Source organism: Colobus angolensis, unplaced genomic scaffold, assembly GCF_000951035.1.
Source record: "Colobus angolensis palliatus isolate OR3802 unplaced genomic scaffold, Cang.pa_1.0 Scaffold278, whole genome shotgun sequence".
Classification (NCBI taxonomy): domain Eukaryota; kingdom Metazoa; phylum Chordata; class Mammalia; order Primates; family Cercopithecidae; genus Colobus; species Colobus angolensis.
In genome coordinates, this window is record NW_012116021.1 from 832,181 (window position 1) to 856,758 (window position 24,578).

General features: G+C 53.8%; 1 protein-coding gene across 1 annotated transcript in view; it reads left to right on the forward strand.

The window, feature by feature from the left end:
- The first annotated feature begins 443 nt into the window (after nucleotides 1-443).
- Nucleotides 444-24,578, forward strand: part of ANPEP (alanyl (membrane) aminopeptidase) — a 29,896-nt gene continuing 5,761 nt past the window's right edge. The window contains exons 1-19 of the mRNA XM_011948303.1: nucleotides 444-626; nucleotides 7,840-8,681; nucleotides 9,172-9,314; nucleotides 9,421-9,560; nucleotides 10,020-10,146; nucleotides 10,230-10,384; nucleotides 10,638-10,751; nucleotides 10,849-10,992; nucleotides 11,133-11,198; nucleotides 11,337-11,402; nucleotides 13,028-13,200; nucleotides 13,448-13,524; nucleotides 15,086-15,219; nucleotides 15,330-15,385; nucleotides 16,918-17,065; nucleotides 21,548-21,639; nucleotides 22,114-22,224; nucleotides 22,349-22,516; nucleotides 24,156-24,296. Of these exons, the coding sequence (XP_011803693.1) occupies nucleotides 8,065-8,681; nucleotides 9,172-9,314; nucleotides 9,421-9,560; nucleotides 10,020-10,146; nucleotides 10,230-10,384; nucleotides 10,638-10,751; nucleotides 10,849-10,992; nucleotides 11,133-11,198; nucleotides 11,337-11,402; nucleotides 13,028-13,200; nucleotides 13,448-13,524; nucleotides 15,086-15,219; nucleotides 15,330-15,385; nucleotides 16,918-17,065; nucleotides 21,548-21,639; nucleotides 22,114-22,224; nucleotides 22,349-22,516; nucleotides 24,156-24,296 (2,672 nt within the window). The 5' untranslated portion in view covers nucleotides 444-626; nucleotides 7,840-8,064. The remainder of the gene's footprint in view (nucleotides 627-7,839; nucleotides 8,682-9,171; nucleotides 9,315-9,420; nucleotides 9,561-10,019; nucleotides 10,147-10,229; nucleotides 10,385-10,637; nucleotides 10,752-10,848; nucleotides 10,993-11,132; nucleotides 11,199-11,336; nucleotides 11,403-13,027; nucleotides 13,201-13,447; nucleotides 13,525-15,085; nucleotides 15,220-15,329; nucleotides 15,386-16,917; nucleotides 17,066-21,547; nucleotides 21,640-22,113; nucleotides 22,225-22,348; nucleotides 22,517-24,155; nucleotides 24,297-24,578) is intronic.

Here is a 24,578-nt window from a genome sequence, read left to right on the forward strand (position 1 = left end):
TGCGGGCGCGGGGAGGGGTCTCGCGGCCGTTGGGTGCGCGGGAACCGAGGGAGCTGCAGACCCAACGCTTGGCGCTTGGGGAGCTGGACTTCTGCGGCCGCGACGCCCCTCTTCCCAGATGGGTAAACTGAGGACCAGGGAAAGCGAAGAATTCTTTTGGCCGAGCTCCCACTACGATCTCGCGGCCAAGTGGGTCCCCAGCAGGCCTCGCAGGGGTCGGAGGGGCTCCCATCTGGGGAGGGGGCCCCAGGGTGGGCGAGGGCGGCGTGAGCCTGGGAAGGACAGACGGGAAGGGCGGCGGAGCGCTGCTGCAGGGTGGACCCGGCTCGGCCGCGGCCACTCCGTCTCTGGTGGGTGGGGAGCGGCCGAATGCGAAGGGCGAACCCGGCCCGCCTGTGGGGTCTCTGGCCAAGACTGGGCTTAGAAGCCCCTTCTTTAACCTTAGATCTCGCGCCTCGGTCTAAAACCTCGCCGCAGCCCTCGGTGAAGAGGAAGGGGAACTCTTAAGTGCTCAACGCCGGCGTTACAGTCGCGTTCTCCCTCGTTCCTACAACCCGGCCAAGATGCCAGGGCACGGATGGGGACCGAGGTTTGGGGGTTGTGGAGCCTATTCCACGCCCTCCCTGGTGAGCAACTGAGACAGATCCAGGGCCCCATTGCGATCCAGTCTTGGTCTGGGAAGGGGTTCCCCAAACAGGGCCAATGGGATCCTTTCCTCAAATGACTCCATATCCCCCAGCAGTGCGGTGGGCCGGCCCAGGTGGGCTATGTCCTGGGGTTTTGTGACTTGATCCCCACTCCTCCCCCACCTCAGCTCCGGACTGCACCCGCCAGGCCGTGTTGGGGGGTAGTCAGAGCTCTGAGCTCAGCCAGACCTGAGGTCTGATGTGGCTTCATCCCTGAGTCTCTGAACGCTCTGGCCTTACTGGGCCTCAGTTAATTCACCTGTGAAAGGGGAGGCTTGGACCAGAGGGCCCCTCAGGGCACATGTTTTGTGTCAGGGAGGTGGGCGTGTGTGGCAGGGGTGGCCAGGAGGAAGTGGGGATGGCCTCTGTCCCACAGGAAGGCTGGCTGGCCCCACTGGGTGTGGAGGAGCTGGGCAGGTGAGAAGGTGGACTCCCCTCTCAATGTGGGAGGGCTTGCTGGGCCCATGTGGCCCTCATCCACTCTCGGCCACCTTCCTGTGAAGCCCTAGCCTCCAAGGACACACTATGAGGGCAAGAAGGCCACCAAGAGTGCTGCTCCCACTTCACAGATGGGGAAACCAGCTCAGTATCTTGAGGCAGCCCTGCCTCCTGCCCTGTGCTTCCCCCAGAGCCTTCTGGGGAGTGGGACCTTCATTACACCCTGGCGCTCCTTACACCCCTACAGCCTTTAAGCTAAGGCCTCCAGCCCCATCACTGTAAGAATTGTATGCTAGGCATTCTGAGGACATAGATGGGGGTCCCCATGTCAGAAGAGGTGGAGGTATTGGAACTGGGTTCAGTTCCTGGGCTGTGGCTCTGGTGGGAGATCTGGAAGCCTATTCTGGGGCTCCTGGCCAGCCCTGTCAGCCGTACACCGAGGCCCTGGGGTGCCCTCATCCACATTGGCTGGCAGCCATCTATTCCCAGCCTGGGCCCAACCCCGGGTGCCTGTCACTCCTGGCCCTACGGTGGTCCCAGTCACACCTTGGAGGCAAGATGTGTGTCCTCCACAGGCCTGTGTCTGGAAGCAGCCCGCAGCACTCCCTGGGTGACACGTTCTACTTCTGAGAACTACCCCCCAGCTCCCAGCCCTGGTCTGGCCAAATGGGTGTGTGTCTCTTCCTGTGGTCTTCAACTCCCCGGGCACTGCCACAGTAGATGTGGGGGGCTGTATGGGAGGACATTTTTAGGAGGCATATGTAGTTAAGCTGTTGAACCTGCTGCTAACTAGCTGTGTGACCTTGGGCAAATCACTTAACCTTTCTGTGCCTTGGTGTCCTCATTTGCCAAATGGAGGTGATTATCCTGGTAGGGCACATAGTAGGTGCTCAGTTTCACCTACTATGTGCCCCACCAGGATAATTACCCCCCATTTGGCAGATAGGAGTTGCCAGGCAGGATCTGTGGCCCCTATGTGTACTTCCCCCACCCACAAAGGCCTCTGCTCCTTCCCTCCTGTGTGCCCCTCATTGGGCTGAAGAGGCTGATGAGAGGCGACTTCCCACTGGGGCCTTCTGAGGTTCTTGCAGGAGGGGCAATGGCCAAGGCTCCCAGAGGAAGCACCCGGGGGTGATTCAGCTATGGACAGAGGCCTCAGAAGCCTGGGAGAAAGGCAGGGGCCTGCGGGGACAGAGTGTGCCCTGGCCCAGCCCCAGCCTCATCCCTACCCTTCTCACTCACTGCTCCCTCGGAGCAGATAGATGAGCCCCAAGTTGTCCCTGAGCTCCCAGTCTACCCAGCCTCATAGTTCACAGTCAGGGACACTGAGTGGGAGTGGGTGGGGCCTACCCAAGGACCCAGTGGTCAGGGATGGAGCGTGGATCACATAGCAGCTTACCTGGCCACAGGTGCTCTGCTGTCCCGGCCACAGCCCCTCCCAGGCTCCTGGAGTCTTCGTATTAGAGTAGACAGCCTCTTGCACTTCACATCTGAGACCAAAGAACCTCTCCCCACCCACAAGTGTGGGTATCTTCCACACTGTCACTGTGACTTAGATATGCCCTGGCATGATCGTTGTCAACCTTTATGTTTTTTGGTTTTGGCTTTGGTTTTAGTTTAGAAGAACTAAGTTTTCTGGGCTAAAACATAGGCAGGGAAGAAATACATAAACCCATAGAAAGGCTGCTTTAGTTGAGGTAGGTTGAGAGCTCGGTTTCTACCCCGTCAAGAAATTCACAGTGAAAGGAACACATGCATTTTGCTCACTGGCAGAAAGAGCCAAAAACAACCCGCAGGGCCACCACCCCCAACATCATACAGGGTGGAGCAGCAGTTCCCAAGGCGGGTGCAATTGGACAAGATGCTTTTAGGAGCTACCTAGAAGGAACAATTTTTTTCTTTTTTCTTTTTTTTTTAATTGAGACGGAGTCTCACTCTGTCACCCAGGCTGGAGTGCTGTGGCACGATCTTGGCTCACTGCAACCTCCGCCTCCCAGGTTCACGCCATTCTCCTGCCTCAGCCTCCCGAGTAGGCTGAGGCACCCGCCACCACGACCAGCTAATTTTTTGTATTTTTAGTAGAGATGGGGTTTCACCATGTTAACCAGGATGGTCTCAATCTCCTGACCTCGTGATCTGCCCGCCTTGGCCTCCCAAAATGCTGGGATTGCAAGCATGAGCCAACACGCCCGGCCGAGGAACAATTCTTAAACCAATAGTCATGAATTGTTAATATAAATTAACACATCCAACCATTATTTTATTATTGCTCAGAAGGAGGCTAAGAAAGTGAATTGATTTAAAGAAAAATACGAAGTAAATAATCACAAAGGTGAATCACGAAGGTGGTCTGTGCACAGCCCAGAAGCCCAGGAAGGAATGTCGGGTAGGGAGGATGGAACCTGTCCTGAGGATCAAGGCGCTGAAGTTCCATCCTTAACTGCTGTCTCTCATTCTTGCATTGATGCCCCATTCCACAAGCACGTGTTGCCTGCCCACTGTATGCCAGGTGTGGAGGATACGGCACACCTGGTGCTACCCCCATGGAGGCACTTGGAAGGCTGCCTGGGGGCAGCACCACTGATGTGAGTCTCCAGGGTAAGTGAGCAGTGGATGAGGCAAAGGCAGGAAGCTTTCCAGGCCCAAGGATCAGCTTGTGTGTAGGGAGGAAGGGAGAATGAAGGAGGGAAGAACAAGTTGGACTTGAACTGAAAGAGACCACTGGGGTGGAACACAGAAGTGACGGGGGAGAGGGCTTGAGATGAGGCCAGAGAATCACTGGGGGCTGGATCACACGGGGCCTATAGGTCATGGCAAGGACTGTGGGTGTTATCATTCATTTGACCAACATGTATTGGGCTCCTGTCTTGTGCTAGGCATGGAGGGGCATACGAAGCCACCAAGCCTTCCTTTGAGGTGCTTACGCATAGCGGCAGGCTTTTGAACACATCACTAGGGTTTTTCTTTTTTTTTTTTTTCTTTTTTGAAACAGAGTCTCATTCTGTTGTCGTTCAGACTGGAGAGCAGTGGCACGATCTCCGCTCACTGCAACCTCTACCTCCTGGGTTCGAGCAATTCTTCTGCCTCTGCCCCCCAAGTAGCTGGGACTACAGGTGTGCGCCACCATGCCCAGCTAATTTTGTATTTTTATTTGTGTTTTGAGATGGAGTCTTGCACTGTCCCCTGGGCTGGAATACAGTGGTGCGATCCCAGCTCACTGCAACCTCCGCCTCCCAGGTTCAAGTGATTCTCCTGCCTCAGCCTCCTGAGTAGGTAGGATTACAGGCACCTGTTACCACACGCAGCTTATTTTTTGTATTTTTATTAGAGACAGGGTTTCACTGTGTTGGCCAGGCTGGTCTCGAACTCCTGACCTTGTGATCTGTCCACCTTGGACTCCCAAAGTGCTGGGATTACAGGCGTGAGCCACCATGCTCGGCCTCAGTGGCGTTTTCCTAAGTGCTGTGATAGAGGTGGGAACTAGAGACTGGGGAAGCACAGAGGGGAGGGGGCGCTGGTGTGCATGATAAGGCAGTGACATTGAGTTGGGTTTTGAAGGATGAGTAGGAGTTTGACAAGAGGGAGAGGAAAGGCATTCCTGGCAATGGGAAAAGGATGAGCAAAGTCACAGAGGTATGAAAAAGCCCAGATGATCTGGGGAGATGCTGGCAGCTGGAGCCACAGTGGGCAGTAGAAAGAGGACAGGCCAGAGGGTCAAGTTCACAGAAGGTATTAAGGCCCAAGCCAGAGTTGAGGTTTCACTCTGCAGGCAGTGAGGGGCTGGGCACCAGGTTTGAATGGGAGAGTCCCACCCACACTCTTAGGAAGAGCCCTCTGCTGACGTGTGCTGGTGGGGTTGGGTGACAGGGGAGGGCAGCATAGCTGCCACTGCCTGATGGAGTGTGGAAGTGGCCAGGCCTGGGCTGTGGCAGGGGGCTGGAGGAGGGAAGCCCTTTTGTGTGTTCCTGAAGGTGGAGGCTGCAGAGTGTGGCTATCTCTATGCCCCCAGCCTGGGTTGGCCTGCTGCCTAGAGCAGGGACCTCTCATTATAGAGCCAACTTTGGGCTACCTGCTGCACCAACGTGGAAGACCAGAGGCCTTGTCCAGAAGAGTAAAAGATTCCAGCCAGCTGGGCCTATGGTCTGAATCCAAAGCAAACAGGAAGAGACCATGGTGGGCCAGGCAGGGCCTCTTTCTTTGTTTACAAAAGGGACTAGTTCAGGCCGACTTGTGGGTCTTTCTGTTGCAAAGGTGGGAGGGGGCTGCAGGCTCAGTTACGGATATATCAAAAGGCTGTTCAGGGGCAGGCACGGCGCCCCAGTGCCAGCCTGGGGGGTGCTGTAAAGATGGCCTCCCTTGGCGAATTCTGCCCTGATGGGAGGAGCCTGGCAGCATGCACTGGGAGCCACTACTCCTTCTCTCACCACGCCCAAGCTGGAGCCCTTCCCGACACCTGATTTTGCACGAGTGCCCCTTGGGGTCATCACCCAAGCCTAATGGGGTGGCTGCTGGTCACTGCAGTGGGAAGTCCATGCTGGTCCCAGACCAAGGCCCCTTGGGGAAGTGCCAAAGGCTCAGAGCACCCTCAGTCTCAAAGGTGGGCACCAAGGACTCCCCCAAAGACCCTGTGCTCAGACTCAGCCTCCACACACCAGATGAGAGGTAGCAGGCATTTGTGTTTTGCTTATGCCTGATTGAATTAATCCACGTGTCCCTTCAATTCAAACACTGCATTTATTTAACAAGCCTTCCTGCAAGCTCAGGGGTGGCAGGGGTAACAGACGAGTGAGGCCCTCAGGGAGCAGAGCTGAGGGAGCAGGAAGGCATGTGGGCCCCGGCATGCTTGGGCCTGCCATGCGTCCTGCCTGCCTGCCATGCTTGAAGAAGGGCTCAGAAGAGGCAGGCACTTCTCCTGGGGCAGGTGTAGGGTGAGGACAAGCTGGGAGACAGAGGCCAGAAAGACTTTGGTAAGGAGTTTCTCCTGGACTGACTCATTCATTCATTGACTCAGTTCTTCATGAATGTGCGCATCCACTCAACATCTCAGTAATGAGGACCTACTGTGTGCCAGGCACTGTGCTAAGTGCTGGTGAGGCCCTGCTGTCACTGGGCCTGCAGTCCAGGACTCAAGTTATCACCACACAGATCAGAGGGAAGACTGCACTGAGTTCTGGGGCTTTGCAGAACAGGTTTGTGGAGCTAATGGAGCTCACAGGAGCTTGACGTGGTCAGGGAGGTCAGGGCAGCTTTGCTGTGGAAGACTTGTAGGATGGAAAGGAATTAACCAAGGCAATAGGGAAGAGAAGATCCAGGCAGAGGGAACAGATGTGCCAAGGCCCTGGAGCTTGATGAAGGCCAGAGTGGCTGGGGCACTGCAACAGAGGGGAAGAGGCCAGGAAATGGGCAGGCTGATTGTACCCAGGCTTGTGGGTTCCTTTAGAAGGTCTGGTCTGGACTCTACAAGCAGAAGGAAGGTTTTTTAGCAGTGGCATAAAATGATCCAATTTGTGTTGAGCAGGTTTAAGCAGGCCCAAATGGAGGCAGGGAGTCCATAAGGGCCCTGCTGTGTCCACATAAATGATGAGAATGGCTTTGACCAAGTGCATCTTGCGATGGGGGAATGTGGGTGAATTGGATGTGGCGTGAGGTCAGGCAGTGTCGAGGTCTGAGAAACTGGGCTGGTGGATGGGGAAAGTGACAATGAACATAATTTTCCTGTAAGGTGTGTATTTTATTGAGTATGGTAAATAATATCTTCATTTCTACCAAGGATAGAAGGAGGCAATGGTTGAGCTTTGGGTAAGAAAGAAGGGAATGATTTTATTTTTTTCTTTTGAGTCAGAGTCTCATTCTGTCACCCAGGCTAGAGTGCAGTGGTGCAATCTCGGCTCACTGCAACCTCTCCCTCCCGGATTCAAGCAATTCTCTGCCTCAGCCTCCCAAGTAGCTAGTATCACAGGCACCTGCCACCATGCCCAGCTAATTTTTTTGTATTTTTAGTAGAGATGGGGTTTCACCATGTTGACCAGCCTGGTCTTGAGCTCCTAACCTCGTGATCCACCCACCTCGGCCTCCCAAAGTGCTGGGATTACAGGCATGAGCCACCGCGCCCAGTCGGGAATGATTTTTTGTCATTCTACTATTTGGTGTTTAATATGTTTTCTCGTTAAATCTGTTCAACAAACCTGAGAGGCAAATACCATATTTATTTATGAGGAGAGAGGTTCAGAAGGGTAAAGTTACCTGCTCAAAGTCACAGCTGGAAAGAGGTGAAGCCTTCAGCAAAAAAGCAAAACAACTCATTTCATTTTATCCTGTGAGCTGATAATGGAGGAAAAAGTATTTGGCAAGAAGGGGCAGGGAGGGGAACCTGGAGGAACTCCCTGCTCTTGAAGAATGAAAGGGAGGCTGGGAGCTTGTCACTGAGGAACCCCTGGCATCCAAAGGGGTGACCCCAGTGTGTTCTTAATAGGAGCCGGGAACTGCCCCCACCCTTCTCTGTGCACCTCCCACCTCTTGCCTCTGGGAAGTCCTTCCCTGACTCTAACCTCAGTTCTGATGCTGTTCCCACCCTCTCAGGTCTCAAGCAGATCAGTGCAATGCCACCTGGCCACTTGCTCTGCCCGCTGGGCCCGCAGCCGGCAGCCTGCCCGTCAGCCCTTGGGCCTGATCCCAGGCCACCCCCAACCTGTAACCAGACACTATTTGCTTCCAGCAGGCACCCCGGAGCCCAGCTCCACACACCGTTCCTGGATCTCCTCTCCCCAGGCAGAGCGTGCCCCTGCCCAGTCCAGTGACCTTCGCCTGTTGGAGCCCTGGTTAATTTTTGCCCAGTCTGCCTGTTGTAGGGCTCCTCCCCTTCAGGGATATAAGCCCAACCTGGGGCTGCTCCATTCTCTGCCTGGTCTGAGGCTCCCCGAGCTGCCTCCCCACTGTCACCATGGCCAAGGGCTTCTACATTTCCAAGTCCCTGGGCATCCTGGGGATCCTCCTGGGCGTGGCGGCCCTGTGCACGATCATCGCTCTGTCAGTGGTGTACTCCCAGGAGAAGAACAAGAATGCCAAGAGCTCCCTCGAGACCTCCACCACCCCGTCTGCCTCAGCCACCACCAGCAACCCCACCTCGGCCACCACCTTGGACCAAAGCGTACTGTGGAACCGTTACCGCCTCCCCAACACGCTGAAACCCGATTCCTACCAGGTGACGCTGAGACCGTACCTCACCCCCAATGACAGGGGCCTATACATTTTTGAGGGCTCCAGTACCGTCCGTTTCACCTGCAAGGAGGCCACCGACGTCATCATCATCCACAGCAAGAAGCTCAACTACACCCTCAAACAGGAGCACATGGTGGTCCTGCGTGGCGTGGGAGGCTCCCAGCCCCCCGACATCGACAGAACCGAGCTGGTGGAGCCCACCGAGTACCTGGTGGTGCACCTCAGGGGCTCCCTGGTGAAGGACAGCCAATATGAGATGTACAGCGAGTTCGAGGGGGAGTTGGCAGATGACCTGGCGGGCTTCTACCGCAGCGAGTACATGGAGGGCAATGTCAAAAAGTGAGTTCCAGCTGGGCTGCCCGGGGGGTGGATCCGAGGTGCTGAGGCAAGGCTGGATTCTGAGGGCCAAGGAAGCACTTAGCTTGCAGGCCTTTGAACCCTGTGGAGCCCGAGGCTGGCCCATTGCTTCACCTGCAGCTGCTGGCAGAGCAGCTGCCAACGCACCAGACTGGGAGGGCTTCCCCACCCCTCACCAGGAAGCTGGGGATGAGGGACGGAGTGTCCCTTGAACAGGCAGGAAAACTGAGGCTCAGGAGAGAAACTCACCCAAGGTCCCTGAGAGCTTGCTGGCACCCCGAATCCAGAAGGAGCCCCCATCTCCAGCAGTCAGCTGGCCTGGCAGGGCTCCGGAGGCTCCTGGGGGAGGCGGGGGCAGGAGCAGGAGAAGGGGTTAGGCTGGGGTAGCCTTCCATGTACCCCTTTCCCTGCATGCCTGGTAGCATCCTCAGAGCCGGCCCTGGCATACCCTCTAACTTTCTGGTTGGGGCAGGGTGGTGGCCACAACGCAGATGCAGGCCGCAGACGCCCGGAAGTCCTTCCCATGCTTCGATGAACCGGCCATGAAGGCCGAGTTCAACATCACGCTTATCCACCCCAAGGACCTCACAGCCCTGTCCAACATGCTTCCCAAAGGTGAGTGGGCCCTGCCTGGGGCCACACGGCCAGGAGGCAGGCACCTTGGGGCTGGGGTACGGGGCAGGAGGATGCATCTTCACATACTTGCATACTCCCTGCCCAGGTCCCAGCACCCCACTTGCAGAAGACTCCAACTGGAATGTCACCGAGTTCCACACCACGCCCAAGATGTCCACATACTTGCTGGCCTTCATTGTCAGCGAGTTCAACTATGTGGAGAAGCAGGCATCCAATGATGTCTTGGTATGAGGCTGGGCCCATCTCTCCTTCACCTGGGCTGGCCCTGGCTTGAGGGGTCTTCCTGTTCTCTTCATCCCTGTACCAGTTTCTGAATCGTTAGGCCAGGGTTTGAATCCCAGCTCTGAGTGATTTCGGGCAAGTGCCTTGTTCTTTGGTTCTCCATTTCTGCACCTGAAAAGTGAAAACAATGATTTCTCCTCATGAAGGGAGTTCCTGACCCACCAGTACCAGACAGACGGTGGCTATGATGATTGGTATTCTCCAAAGGCCCTTCTCTAGGACCCACAGCTTCCAGGCCCCCCTAGCGTTCCCTTCTGCTGACCAGGTCTCTAGGTTTAGCTTGATTGGCCCCCAGCCCTGGCCCACTGGGGATCCCCCCAGCCCACTGGGCCCTGGGACCCAGCCCACCTGCCCCAGGATCAAACAGGGGCCCCTGGCCTGCTTCTTCCTCACACCTTGCAGATCCGGATCTGGGCTCGGCCCAGTGCCATTGCGGCAGGCCACGGCGATTATGCCCTGAATGTGACAGGCCCCATCCTTAACTTCTTTGCCAGTCATTATGACACACACTACCCACTTCCAAAATCAGGTGAGCGGGGGTCCTCGAGGAGGGAGGCAGTGGTTGGAATTCCACTCCCGGAGGCCATCATGCCAATGGCCTCGCCTCCCCAGACCAGATTGGCCTGCCTGACTTCAATGCCGGCGCCATGGAGAACTGGGGACTGGTGACCTACCGGGAGAACTCCCTGCTGTTCGACCCCCTGTCCTCCTCCAGCAGCAACAAGGAGCGGGTGGTCACTGTGATTGCTCACGAGCTGGCCCACCAGGTAGACCGCCATCTTGGGGAGTGCAGAGAAGGAAACAGGGGCTCCAGGAGGAGAGGGTGCAGGTCCAGGCTCCGTCCCAGACTGCTGAGAAGGGAGGAGGGTGCCACCTGGCAGGGCAGCAGGAAGGGGTCACAATGGGGTTGGTGAAGTCCGCACTGTGCCTGGCAGGTGGCCAGCCCTGGGGAGGGTAGTTCTGGGGACTCTCAGTGCCTGGCCTGGGCATGGCTTGCCCAGCTGACCCCTCCCCCCGCAGTGGTTCGGGAACCTGGTGACCATAGAGTGGTGGAATGACCTGTGGCTGAACGAGGGCTTTGCCTCCTACGTGGAGTACCTGGGTGCTGACTATGCGGAGCCCACCTGGAACTTGGTGAGCAGCTGCCCTGGGGTCTAGTGCAGGGGGCGTGGAGGAAGACCTGGGCCACCGCTACCAGGCCAGTCTCCTGATGGCCCTGGGGAATTTGCAGAAAGACCTCATGGTGCTGAACGATGTGTACCGCGTGATGGCCGTGGATGCACTGGCCTCCTCCCACCCACTGTCCACTCCTGCCTCGGAGATCAACACGCCGGCCCAGATCAGTGAGCTGTTTGACTCCATCTCCTACAGCAAGGTGCAGCCCGCTTCTCGAGGGGTACAGGGAGGGAGGTGGGGACTTGGCCTGGAGGGGCCTTGCTGAAGCTGGGGTCTGGGGGCACAGGGTCCTGGTGGCTCAGCACAGCCTTCTGAGCGTCCCCTCCCCCGCCTCCCCAGGGCGCCTCAGTCCTCAGGATGCTCTCCAGCTTCCTGTCCGAGGATGTATTCAAGCAGGGCCTGGCAGTGAGTACTGCACCCTGGGCCAGCCATGAGGGTGGGTCTCCTTCTGCCCCTGGCCCTTGACCTGGGCCTCAGCCCACCACAGAGGGGGAACCTGGGGGGGCTCCAGCTGTGCCCTCACTGTGCCCTGTCTTTCCACAGTCCTACCTCCACACCTTTGCCTACCAGAACACCATCTACCTGAACCTGTGGGACCACCTGCAGGAGGTCAGTAGCAGCCAGCCCCTCCACAGCCATCCTGTTGGGGTCTTGAGATGCTGAAGGTGCCTGGGGGCAGCACGTGTATAAGGGAATGGGTCCAGCTGACCAGCCCTGTGGGGTGGATGGAGCCTCCGTTGCTCCTCCCTGTAGTGGGCACCAGGATGGCTCCTTGCAGGAGGTGTCTGAGCGAGGCCGTGGTCCAGGCCCTGGCCGGCATCGGACCTCAGGCTACAGTGGGCTCCTTGTTGGGAGCTGTAGAGCCCCTTCCTGGTGGTGAGGAAACTGCCCTCATGGTTCCCAAGTCCAAACCTGCCTCTGCCTGGAACTCTGGAGCTGGGCATTCAATCGTCTCCTGCTCCTGGTTGCCCTGTGCCCCCACTGGCACCTTCCAGGCACGTCTCTGAACATAGCTCCACCCTCAGCAGGAACTCTGCCCTCTGCCCCTGCCCCGCCTCGAGTTCCTCTCCATTAGACCCCACACAGTCCCAGTGTGTGGGGCAAACCCTCAGACTGCCTGCACCCTCCTGCCTTCCCCCAGAGGCCGCCGCTCCTCTGCCTCCCCCGGGGTTGGAGTCCACCTGCTCTCCATCCTGCCCCCATCATTTCCGCTCCCTGACAGCTGCCCCCCACCCCTTCTCTGCAGCCCTGCCCAATGCCAGCCTCTTCAGCCAGAGGACAGACATGCCCTCTCCTCACCGACAGCCCCTCCAGAGTTCTACGCCCCAAATCCCCATCCAGCTTCTCCCCCACTGTTGCTGCTGCATTTTCAGTCTGGGCCAGTCTCACTGGGGAAGCGAGACCCAGGATCTTGTCATCACAGAGTCACAGCTGGGGTCCAGGTCCCTGCTGGGCAATTTCTAACCCCCCAACCCCGAGATGCTGCTGACAAAATGACACTGTCATTGCCTGGGTCTCCCCTACTGCCTTCCTTGACCTGCCCCAACTTCCCCTCTGCATTCCCTCTGAAGCCAACCTCTCCTCCCTTCCCTCCTTCCCTCTCACTCCTCTTTCCTGAGCCCCTCGGGCCCGCGGCCCCCAGCTGGTTCCTCCCCACATGCTCTTCTGCCCTCTGTGTGGCCCTGTTCTTAGGTGATTCCTTTCTTCAGTTATTAGCAAATGATGTTGGCTTTCTGTTGTGATGACAAAGGCAATGCAGGTACATGAGCGAAGATCCAAACAACAGTGCCCCTGAGCTCCGCCCCACACCCCAGTACGAGTGCACCTCCCTCATGCGACCCCCAGGGCCCCGTCCCCCGCCCCTGCCTGTGACACCCGAACACTGGCTTTCCCTCATCTCTTCTCTTTCTTGTCATCCTCCCAGTGTTGTTGAGGAAGAGCCATGGGCATCCTGGGCACGTCCTCCCTGACATACACACCTCAGGGTGGACCACAGAATGGGGGGCCATATAGATTTGCTGGGAAGTTCTCCAGCTCGTCCAGCACCGAGCAGCTGAGGAGAGGCAGAGCTGGATGGGACCCTAGCTTCCGGCTCCCAGCTCAGTGCCCTTCCCAGACCTCCCATACAAGTGGCCCCCCGGGGTCAAGGCGAGAATCTGCAGGGGATGCCCTGGATGGCAGGGACTGGAGGGTGGCAGCCCACTGATGGCCACGCCCTCTCGCTCCACCCACAGGCTGTGAACAACCGGTCTGTCCAACTCCCCACCACCGTGCGCGACATCATGGACCGCTGGACCCTGCAGATGGGCTTCCCGGTCATCACGGTGGATACCAGCACAGGGACCCTTTCCCAGGAGCACTTCCTCCTTGACCCCGATTCCAATGTTACCCGCCCCTCAGAATTCAGGTGAGCAGATGGGGTCACTGAGGCATGGTCAGGTGGGTGGGATAGAGGACAATTACTAAGGGACCATAGTAGGACTGGCCTCCTGTGGTCCCAGCCCCAGCCACTGTAGACAAACCCTCCCTCCAGGGCCAGCAGATCAGGGGCACTCGGTGCCAGAGTTGGGCAGAAGCTGGGAACCTGGACAGCTGCTCCTCACTGGCAGTGACCACACTGCTGTCTCTCATCACCTCTGGGTCTTTAATTGCAGTTACGTGTGGATTGTGCCTATCACATCCATCAGAGATGGCAGACAGCAGCAGGACTACTGGCTGATTGATGCAAGAGGTAATCTAGCCCTACCTTTGTGGGCAGCAGCCCCCACCCCATACTCCTAGCTCCTGGCCCATGTTCTGAGGGCTGTGATGGGCCATTCCATTCCATTCAATAAATGGAGTTGACTTCTTTGGTTCCAGTCTGCACTTTGCTGCTGCCTTGCTGTGTGACTCTGGACAAGTTACCATCCCTCTCTGGTCTCTAGTTCCTCATCTATAAAATGAGGCTAAGAGCAGTACTCCATTGGTTATGTGAGGATTAAAGGAGAGAATCCTAGGCCGGGCACAGTGGCTCACGCCTGTAATCCCAGCACTTTCGGAGGCCGAGGCGAGCAGATCACCTGGGGTCAGGAGTTCGAGACCAGCCTGACCAACATGGAGAAGCCCCGTATCTACTAAAAATACAAAATTAGCCGGGTGTGGTGGCGCATGCCTGTAATCCCAGCTACTCGGGAGGCTGAGGCAGGAGAATTGCTTGAACCTGGGAGGTGGAGGTTGTAGTGAGCCAAGATTGCACCATTGCACTCCAGCCTGGGCGACAAGAGCGAAACTCTGTCTCAGAAAAAAAAAAAAAAAAAAAGAGAATCCACATAAAATGCTTAAAGTAGTGCCTGGCACATGTTATGAGTAGCCCTACTCAGCCAGGCACTGAGGAAGCAAAGGGCATGACAAGTCATCCTCTGCCTTGGCCAAGGCTACAGATGAAGGAGGGCAAGAAGTTGGAGGCAATCTAGTGCTATGCTGAGTGCTTTCAGAGTCTGTGGTTGGGGCGAGTGAGGTATGGGGACATGGAGCCAGGAATAAGGGAGATTCGAGTTTATCAGAGAGGTCAGGGAGGGCTTCCCAGAGGAGATGAGCTGAGTCTTAGATGAAGAATAGGAATCAGGCAGGCTAATGTGGCAGAGAAAAGAATTCCAGGCAGAGGAGATAGCAAGTGCCAGGGATAGAGGTAGGAGAGAGTGTGGGGACTGAGTGTGGCTAGGGCACAGGTGTGCGCAAGAGATAAAGCTGGTCCCCAAGGGCCCCAGGGTCTGCAGGAGACAGTGGATGGGGCAGGTGGGAAATGAGCAACCTATTGGTCCTGACCTCTGACTGCTACAACAAAGTATGGGAGGAGCGAGGGAGAAGGGAGACCCACAGGGAGAAGGGGCACTAAGCCCCAGGAAGAGACAGCAGCACCGGGGGACTGGGTGAATGGGAGGGGAAGGGAGAGGAGGAGCTGCCTGTGGTTCCCACTTGGGTGACAGGTGTGATGGAGTGTGGAGGAGGGCAAGGAGGAGGAACAGCCTGGGTTGCTGAGTGTGAGCGGCCTGGCAGCTGGCCTGGCTGTGCAGAGCCTGGGGAGGCAGGGCAGGTGCTGAGGTTTGGAGTGGCATGCCATCCTCATGGGCTTATGGTCTGTGAAGCCACTGGCAGCCCAGTTCTTCACCCCTTCTTTCCCCACCCTTAGCGTCACCCCAGAAGCTTGAGGGTGAGGTGGTGCCAGGCTGCAGGGGCAGCTGCTCTTACAAGAGGTCCAGGGGTCAGCCCATGGCCTCTGAGCAGCCCTGCCCAGGTCTCATCCCTCTCCACAGCCCAGAACGATCTCTTCAGAACATCAGGCAGTGAGTGGGTCCTGCTGAACCTCAATGTGACGGGCTATTATCAGGTGAACTACGACGAAGAGAACTGGAGGAAGATTCAGACTCAGCTACAGACAAACCACTCGGTGGGTATCTGCCACCCCTCGCCCTGCCCCCTGCCCCAGGACAGGCCCCAGACTGCAAGGCCTGCTACCCACAGCCAACCTATGGTCACATGCTGTGCTTCGCATTCTAGGTCATCCCTGTCATCAATCGGGCACAGATCATTAATGACGCCTTCAACCTGGCCAGGTGAGTGCTCTCGCCTTCCTGGCTCAGCTGCAGAAGCTCGTGACTTCAGCAAGTTGGAGTCCGCAACGAGGGCCCCTGCTCCTCCTGTTGCCCTTCCCGTATGCCAGGCGCTGTGCAGTGAGCTCCTGCGCTCCCTGGACGTCCCTCCCCGGGTCCCCACACACCCATTTCACAGAAAAAGAATGTGACACCTTGCCCAAAGTCACACAGTAGTTCATGACAGCCAGACAGAGGCTTGTCCAACTCCAAAGCTGTGCTCTACTCCACAGCACCAAGCTTTTTTGTTTTCGTTTTTGATTTTTTTCTTTTTGAGATGGAGTCTCGCTCTGTTGCCCAGGCTGGAGTACAGTGGCACGATCTCAGCTCACTGCAGCCTCCACCTCCCAGGTTCAAGCGATTCTCTGCCTCAGCCTCCCAAATAGCTGCACCACCACACCCAGCTAATTTTTGTATTTTTAGTAGAGACAGAGTTTCATATCATGTTGGTCAGGCTGGTCTCGAACTCCTGACCTTGTGATACACCCGCCTCGGCTTCCCAAAGTGCTGTGATTACAGGCATGAGCCATCGTACCCGGCCATGCCCCCCCATCCCCTTTTTTTTTTTTTTCTGAGATAGAGTCTTGCTCTGTCACCCAGGCTGGAGTGCAGTGGCGTGATCTTGGCTCACTACAACCTCCGCCTCCTGGGTTCATGCAATTCTCCCTTCTCAGCCTCCTGAGTAGCTGGAATTAAAGGCATGTGCCACCATGCCCGGCTAATTTTTGCATTTTTAGTAGAGATGGGGTTTCACCATATTGACCAGGCTGGTCTCAAACTCCTGGCCTCAGGTGATCCACCCGCCTTGGCATCCCAAAGGGCTGGGATTATAGGTGTGAGCCACCATGCCCGGCTGCACCAAGCTTTTCCTGAAGGCTGACTGTGCCAGGCCACTGTTCTAGGTGCCAAAAATCTGGGCTTTACAGGGCAGAAGGGATGCATCATGGATAAACAGGTACTTATTGAGCACGTACTCTGCTTGGGGTGAGGTGCTCTAAGCTCTTGGACATGAGTGATGTCACCCATAGACAAGGACATTTGTGAGCTAAATGTGTACAGAAGGCAGGGGGAAGAGGAGAAAGAAAGGCCTAGAGTGCCCAGAAAGTAAGAAGAGATGGGCAGAGTTAAGAACACAGGTTTCTTGCCCTTTTGAATCTCAGCTCTGTCTCTCGTGAGATGCGTGACCTTGGGCAAGTCAGTTCACTTCTCTGAGCCTCAGTTTCCTCATCTGTAAAATGGGGATAATAAGCAAGGGAGGAGGACTGGCAATGGGTGAGGATGGGGCCTTGTTTGTGGCACCACCCAGCAGCCATGTAGCTGCTTTTCCATGGCAAATGCCTGAGCTGGTTCAGTTGGGAATCTGGGACCTCAGGCTCCAGGGGCGGATACAGGGGACCTCGGGGTGTGGAACATCTTTGAGGGCCTGGGCTGGGGTTCCTAGTCTGTGGCTGGGCTGGGTAGGGGTGCTTTACTTGGGCCCCTCTGTTTATTCCCAGTGCCCGTAAGGTCCCTGTCACTCTGGCGCTGAACAACACCCTCTTCCTGATTGAAGAGACAGAGTACATGCCCTGGGAGGCCGCCCTGAGCAGCCTGAGCTACTTCAAGCTCATGTTCGACCGCTCTGAGGTCTATGGCCCCATGAAGGTATGGAGGTGCATGGCAGGGTTCAAAAACCAGTTCTCCCCAGTGCCTGAAAGTGCACTATTAGGAAGTTAATAGACTATTGCTTATTGGGCTCCTGGTCAGGGAACTTTCAAAAGCAAAACAAAAAACCAAAAAAAAAAAAAAAAAAGAAAGATTGCCTTGTCAGGTTCTCTCCTGAGAGCACATAGGTGAAAGAGTGAGATGGACGGACATCAGGGTGAGTGAGCAGGCACTGAGGAGGTGAGGAGGCTGTGTGGGGCAAAAAAATAAAGGTCGTGGAGAATTCAGCAAAGTTTGTTGACTTGAAATATAGAGAATTAATGCTTTCAGAAGGCACAGAAAAGGCCACCATGCTGAGGGCCAGAAGACTTGTCTTTTGCCAGCTGTGTGGCCTTGGGCAACCCTTTCTCAGACCCAGTTAACTCCTCTGTAAGATGGGCAGGCCTCTACCTGCCCGGCCAGCCCACTTGCACTGAGGGAGATGTGGGTATTGGCTACTTTGGAGTATTTTAATGCTGAGCATAGGGGTCTGTTTGAGGGCTGAGGCTCCCACTTGGGAGACCAAAAGGAAACTCAAGCTTATTCTGGATGAATAAGCTACACCCATAGGATGCTCACTGCAGCAGTTTATAAAAGACAAAAAGCAAACAAAACACAAATACTTAAATGTCTAAAGGTTGAAGATTGGTTAAACTGTATTCATTTAATTGTTAATGTTAAATATTCATAATGTTAAATATTCATTTGAGGGTGTAATATGCAGCCATTAAATCATGCTTGAAGAGATCTTTTTTCATTAAAAAATATTCAATTATTGGGCTGGGCACAGTGGCGCACGACTGTAATCCTAGCACTTTGGGATGCTGAGGCAGGTGGATCATGAGGTCAGGAGATCAAGACCATCCTGGCTAACACGGTGAAACCTCATCTCTACTAAAAATACAAAAAATTAGCCGGGCGTGGTGGCGGGCACCTGTAGTCCCAGCTACTCTGGAGGCTGAGGCAGGAGAATGGCATGAACCTGGGAGGCGGAGCTTGCAGTGAGCCAAGATGGTGCTACTGCACTCCAGCCTGCGTGACACAGCAAGATTCCATCTCAAAAAAAAAAAAGTTCAATTATCTTTTAATTAATATCCATTATGGTAAATGAGATATTTTGGTAAATGAAATTTCAACCCTCTTACCTGCCTTCCCCACATTCCCCCATCCTCCTAATGTAGTTAAATCATAATATTTGGTCAAATCAGTGTTAAGCATTTGCTTTATTGTGATTATCTAAATAGCATTCTCTGCTGAGCCGTGTAGAGTACTATGTTTATGTTTCCTTTTTTGTACACAGTTACAAATGTATCACACAATAGGTCAAGTTTTTGTTTGTTTGTTTGTTTGTTTGTTTGGAGACAAGGTCTCACTCTCTTGCCCAAGCTGGAGTGCAGCAGTGCAATCACGCTTCACTGCATCCTCAAATACCTAGGCTCAAGGGATCCTCCTGCCTCAGTCTCTCCAGTAGCTGGGACCTCAGATGTGTACCATCGTGCCCAGCTATTTTTAAAATTTTTAATTTTTTTGTAGAGATGGGATCTTTCTGTATTGGCCAGGATGGTCTGGAACACCTGGCTTCAAGCAGTCCTCCCTCCTTGGCCTCCCAAAGTGTTAGGATTACAGGCATGAGCCACTGTGCCCAGCCCAGTTTTGAAACTGAACTCTTCCTGGAGTCCTATTCTGCCTGCTCTCTTCCAGAGCTGCCACACAGCTCCCATGCTTGGAGGTGCCTCCCTCTACTGTGTTTTCTGCATCCCACAGATTCTTTCTTGATTTTTTTTCTCTCATAGGGGAGTACATCTTCCAGGAGTTTTTGAGAAAGTGTTCATGAGAGGTGGCTTTTCTGGGGTAGATCATCTGAAATGTCTTTACTCCACTCTCACACAGGATTGAGCATTCAGCTGAGTTTAGAAGTTTCAAGATGGGAAATTATTCCTCTGAATGTTTAAGGTCTTGCTCCACTGACATCAGGCTTGTCATGTTGCTGATGAGATGCCCAGAGCCATTCTTATTTCCAGTTATTTGAATGTGACTAGTTTTCCTCCCTTCTGGAAACTTTGGGAGCGTCTCTCAGTCCTGGTGGACCTTGGTTTGGGCCTGTTCTCCATCTACATTTTCCAATCAGGACTGGCATTCACATCACCTAGTATTGGAAGATTTTGTATTGTTTCTTTAAACTTTATTCCCTTCCTTTTTTCCAGTTATCTCTTTCTGGAACCCCTGTAAATCCAGCTTATTTTTCTTGCTTTCATTCTCTAGTTTTCTTTTTCTCTTCTGTTTTCCAGCTTGTTGACTTTTTGTTCTGCCCCCTGGGAGGTTCCCTCAGCTTTGTACACCACCTCACCTAGAAATTGTTTTCATTTCTTCTGTCATATTTTTAAATTTCCATGTGCTCTTTCTGATTCCAGCATCCTATGCAATATCTTCTCTTCACTCTCGGAGGATATTTATTACAGGCTCTTATGAAGTTTTCTTTTTTTTTTTTTCCATTGACTCGTTTCCTCTTGAGTTTTGTGTTTGTTTTGGCCTCTTTTCAAGTTGGAGGCTGAGCCACCCCTTTGGATTTGAGAGGAATACAAACAAAATGTGACTGGAAGCTCCATGAGAAGGTGGAGTATGTTGTCTGGGGGATCTCATTGCGAGGTGACTGGGTGGCCAAGTAACTCTTCACTGGGGACCCTCAAAAATTAGTATCCATGGGTTTGTTCTCTCGAGACCATGCAGTTTTTCCAGAGAGTGAGCTTCTGTCTTATGCAATGAGGCTGGTAGTACTCCCATTCTGGGACACAGGAGGGAGGGGAATTGGGGTGCCGCCTTTCAGTATGGAAACTTTCACCTCTGACCCCCTTTGCAATCCAGCAACCCTCCCACTGTGGTATGGTGACCCCACTTTCTGAGCCTCCTGGTTCAATCTCTCTCATGGAGGTGGTGAGGGGTACTGCCCTCTACAAGGAGGGAAGTGGGGACTTGGGGGTTGAATGACTTCTTCTGTAGACTGACTTCATCTTCCTGTTTGCAGTCTTCACCTCCCCTCTGTCCCTTGCTGACTTGTCCCTTTAATTTTTATTTATTTATTTATTTATTTATTTTTGAGACAGAATCCTGCTGTCACCCAAGCTGGAGTGCAGTGGCCCAATCTTGGCTCACTTCATCCTCCACCTCCTGGATTCAAGCAATTCTCCTGCCTCAGCCTCCTGAGTAGCTGGGATTACAGATGCCCGCCACCACGCCTGGCTAATTTTTGTATTTTTAGTAACTTTGGGGTTTCACCATGTTGGCCAGGCTGGTCTCAAACTCGTCTGACCTCAGGTGATTCACCTGCCTCAGCCTCCCAAAGTGCTGGGATTACAGGCATGTGCCACCATGCCTGGCTTTGTCCCTTTCTGAGTCTTGTCACAGCAAGTTCCTTTGCTTCTGTCTCCCCTTCTGCAGATTCTCAGTTGCAAATTCTCCCACTCTGCCAAGCCTGGTACATCTCCCTTTCTGTGCGTCCCAGCTGCCTAAACTATGTTGACCTTGCATCTGCTGTTGCCTCTGCTGTTCTTTGTTTTTGGGGGTTTATTCCTCTTACATTTGGATGTGGATCCAGGTGGGCACAGAAATCAACCCGCATGTCAAACCAGAGTCCACAAAGGATTGTACTAGCATGGGGTGGGGCTTACACTACAATGTTAGGAGAAAAAAGCCATGTGCAGAATATGCTAAGTAACAAAGAAAAAAGTATAGAAAAAAGAAGGTGTAAATGCACCAATGTTGAAACTATAGTTTTGGTGAGCTCCTGGGTGTGTTTTATTTTCTGCATAGGCTTCTCTGTGTTTTCTAAATTCCCCACAATAAGTCATGGAATTTGTTTTTTGTGTGTGTGAGATGGAGTCGTGCTGTGTCACCTAGGTTGGAGTACAGTGGTGCGATTACAGCTCACTGTAACCTCTGCCTCCTGGGTTTAAGCGATTCTCCTGCTTCGGCCTCCCAAGTAGCTGGGATTACAGGTGTGTACCACCACGCCAGGCTAATTTTTTTGTATTTTTAGTAGAAACAGGGTTTCACCATGTTACCCAGGCTGGTCTCGAACTCCTGGACTCAGGTGATCCACCCGCCTCAGCCTCTCAAAGTGCTGGGATTACAAGTGTGAGCCACTGCGCCCGGCAAATCATGGAATATTTATGATTGTGAAGGGAAAACCCAACATTTTATATTAAGAAATGGTTACCCTTAGATAAAGAATATTGGAACTGACTAAGGCTTTAAGCAGAAAGAAACTCAGCTCAGTTATTTGAACTTTAGACTTCTATGGGCCCCTTTGAGCACTGTTTGGCCTCAGGTGAGGCCCTGACCTCTGACCTTTCTGCCACTGCCTGCCCCCCAACATCAGAGGCTCCATGGGGCTCCAGGCAGGTCAGGCATGAATGTTTGATGCGATTCATGTTTTCTTTTCCCCAGAACTACCTGAAGAAGCAGGTCACACCCCTCTTCATTCACTTCAGAAATAATACCAACAACTGGAGGGAGATCCCAGAAAACCTGATGGACCAGTGAGTGGGAGCTCTCATGGGTTTGGAGGTCCTGGGCACCCCAGAGAGTCACGAGCAACATCCTGGCAGTGTTCTCTGTCGCAGCTTTCAATGCGGGGGCACCAGGCAGGGAGAGACCCCCACCCAGGAGCAGGGAGGCCCTGCCCTGAGGCTCCATGTGGCCTGTGGGCCCATCGGACCTCTTTATACAAAGACCCAAACTGAAACTCTGAGCTTATCTCACTGGCTTGAAGTTATATGGTTTCCAGGTGTTGAAACGGGCTGGAGCCTGTTCCTGCCCTTTTGGGTCTCTGGACTGCTTTGGGGACCAAGGAACCTCAGGCCCAAGACACAAAACACATACCGGGGGCCCAGAGGGCCAGTTAGGCCACAGAGCCTTAGGCAGGGTGCCGGCCTGGGATTGTGTGTCAAGAGGTGAATGAATCTTGGCTGGAGGTGGCCAGGTGTGCTAACCACGTGTCACCCCTGGGGCAGGTACAACGAGATTAACGCCATCAGCACTGCCTGCTCCAATGGAGTTCCAGAGTGTGAGGAGATGGTCTCTGGCCTTTTCAAGCAGTGGATGGAGAACCCCAATAATAACCCGTGAGTGTCTCCCCTGCGCCTCCTCTGCCAGTCTTCATCTGCCCCCCACAGCCCTGCCTTCAGGAGACCCCTGTTCCACCCTCTCTGTTGCTGCTCCACATCTGACCTCCCTACGCCACACCAGGATCCACCCCAACCTGCGGTCCACCGTCTACTGCAACGCTATTGCCCAGGGTGGTGAGAAGGAGTGGGACTTCGCCTGGGAGCAGTTCCGAAATGCCACACTGGTCAGTGAGGCCGACAAGCTTCGGGCAGCCCTGGCCTGCAGCAACGAGGTGTGGATCCTGAACAGGTGAGTCCTGGGGCAAGGTGGGAATGCGAGAGCCCCCTCCCCACCTGGAGAACCAGGCAGGTCTCCACACTCCTTGCCAGATCCTTCACGTGACCCTCACAGACCTGTTAAGGTGGAGGCAGTATTTCCAGAGCAACTGGTGCAGACCAGAAGCTTTAATAAGTGATAGAGATGAGATCTGGACTCAGGTCTGGGTCCATGTCCTCTGCTCCTAGCTGCTGTGGCCCCTTAGCCTTTACCTAACAACAACTCGTGTCCCCTTCTGTCAAAGGCTCTGGCATAGCTGGACTTGGGTCCTTTCAAATGTCCAGCTGGGCACTCCCTCAAGCCCTTGGATGAGGGTCCCCACCTCCCGCCATGTGCCTCATATGCCATCACCTGGATGCAGTAAAGAAGAGCCACCCTTGGGCAGGGTGCAGTAGCTCACACCTGTAATCCCAGCACTTTGGGAGGCCGAGGTGGATGGATCACCTGAGGTCAGGAGTTCGAGACCAGCTTGGCCAACATGGAGAAACCTATCTCTACTAAAAATACAAAAATTATCTGGGCGTGGTGGCACATGCCTGTAATCCCAGCTACCCGGGAGGCAGGATAATCAGTTGAACCCCGCAGGCGAAGGTTGCAGTGAGCCCAAATCGCTTCACTGCACTCCAGCCTGGGCGACAGAGTGAGACTCCATCAAGCAAGCAAGAGAGAGAGAGAGAGAGAGGAAAGAAAAGAAAGAAAAGAAAGAAAAGAAAGAAGGAAAGAAGGAAGGAAGGAAGGAAGGAAGGAGGAAGGAGGAAGAAGGAAGGAAGGAAGGAAGGAAGGAGAGAGTAAAACTTGAAAGCTTCAAAATTTTTAAAAAATGCAAAAAGAAATATTGTAAATAAGTTTTTAAGAAGCCTGCTTTGAGCCCTGGTTGTCTCTTTATCCCCATCAAAACCCCCATGGAAAGTTCCCCAAAGGACTCATTTTCTTCTCAAATGAATAATTTTTTTTCTTATTCCTTTCAGCTGCTTTTGAAAATAAAAGATTTATTTAAAATAATTGATTCATTTTTGAGACTGCAAAATGCTTACGTTTAGACACTCATTCAACAGAATTGATGTATTTTCCCCAACTTATTTTTCAGTTGTTTATAAAATGATAAGTTTTGATTCTTTTTTTTTTTTTTTTTGAGGCGGAGTCTCACCCTGTCGCCAGGCTGGGGTTCAGTGGTGCAATCTCAGCTCCCTGCAAACTCTGCCTCCTGGGTTCAAGTGATACTCCACCCTTAGCCTCCTGGGAATACAGGAGCACGCCACCGCGCCTAGCTAATTTTTTGTATTTTTAGTAGAGACGGGATTTCACCATGTTGGCCATGGTGGTCTTGATCACTTGACCTCGTGATCTGCCCGCCTCGGCCTCCCAAAGTGCTGGGATTACAGGTGTGAGCCACCATACCCGGCCTTGATTCATTTTAATAGCTATTTCACCTTTACTCTGTTACTTTATATTCTATTGTAAAATCTTTCAAGATGCAAAGCCTGAAGCCACAAAAAACATTTATCATTAAAAACTGGAAATCATAGCACACATCCTATTGATCCAGTTGATTTTCAAAAGTTGTGCTCTTTATGAAATTAGCAGTAGCTGACTCAGCATCTGGCCCTCTTAGGTACCTGAGCTACACCCTGAACCCCGACTTAATCCGGAAGCAGGATGCCACCTCTACCATCATCAGCATTACCAACAACGTCATCGGGCAAAGTTTGGTCTGGGACTTTGTCCAGAGCAACTGGAAGAAGCTCTTTAATGAGTGAGTCTGTGGAGTGGGTGTCAGGCACAGCGAGCGCTGAGGCTGGGACCCCAAGGGGTGGTCTGTGCACGTAAGACACGCCGGGGGCACTGCCCAGGAGTGGACAAAAATCAGCCAAGCCTGGGGGCTAGGGTGGGGGCAGGAATGGAAAGACAAGCTGGGGTACGGGCCGTCCCTTTTCCCATTTGGAAGGAAAAAGAGGGGAGTGAGGAACTCGGCAGTCAGAGCTGTGTTCAGGCTGTGACTCCCCCATGTCCTAGTGGGGTCTCCCAGGGCGTGTCA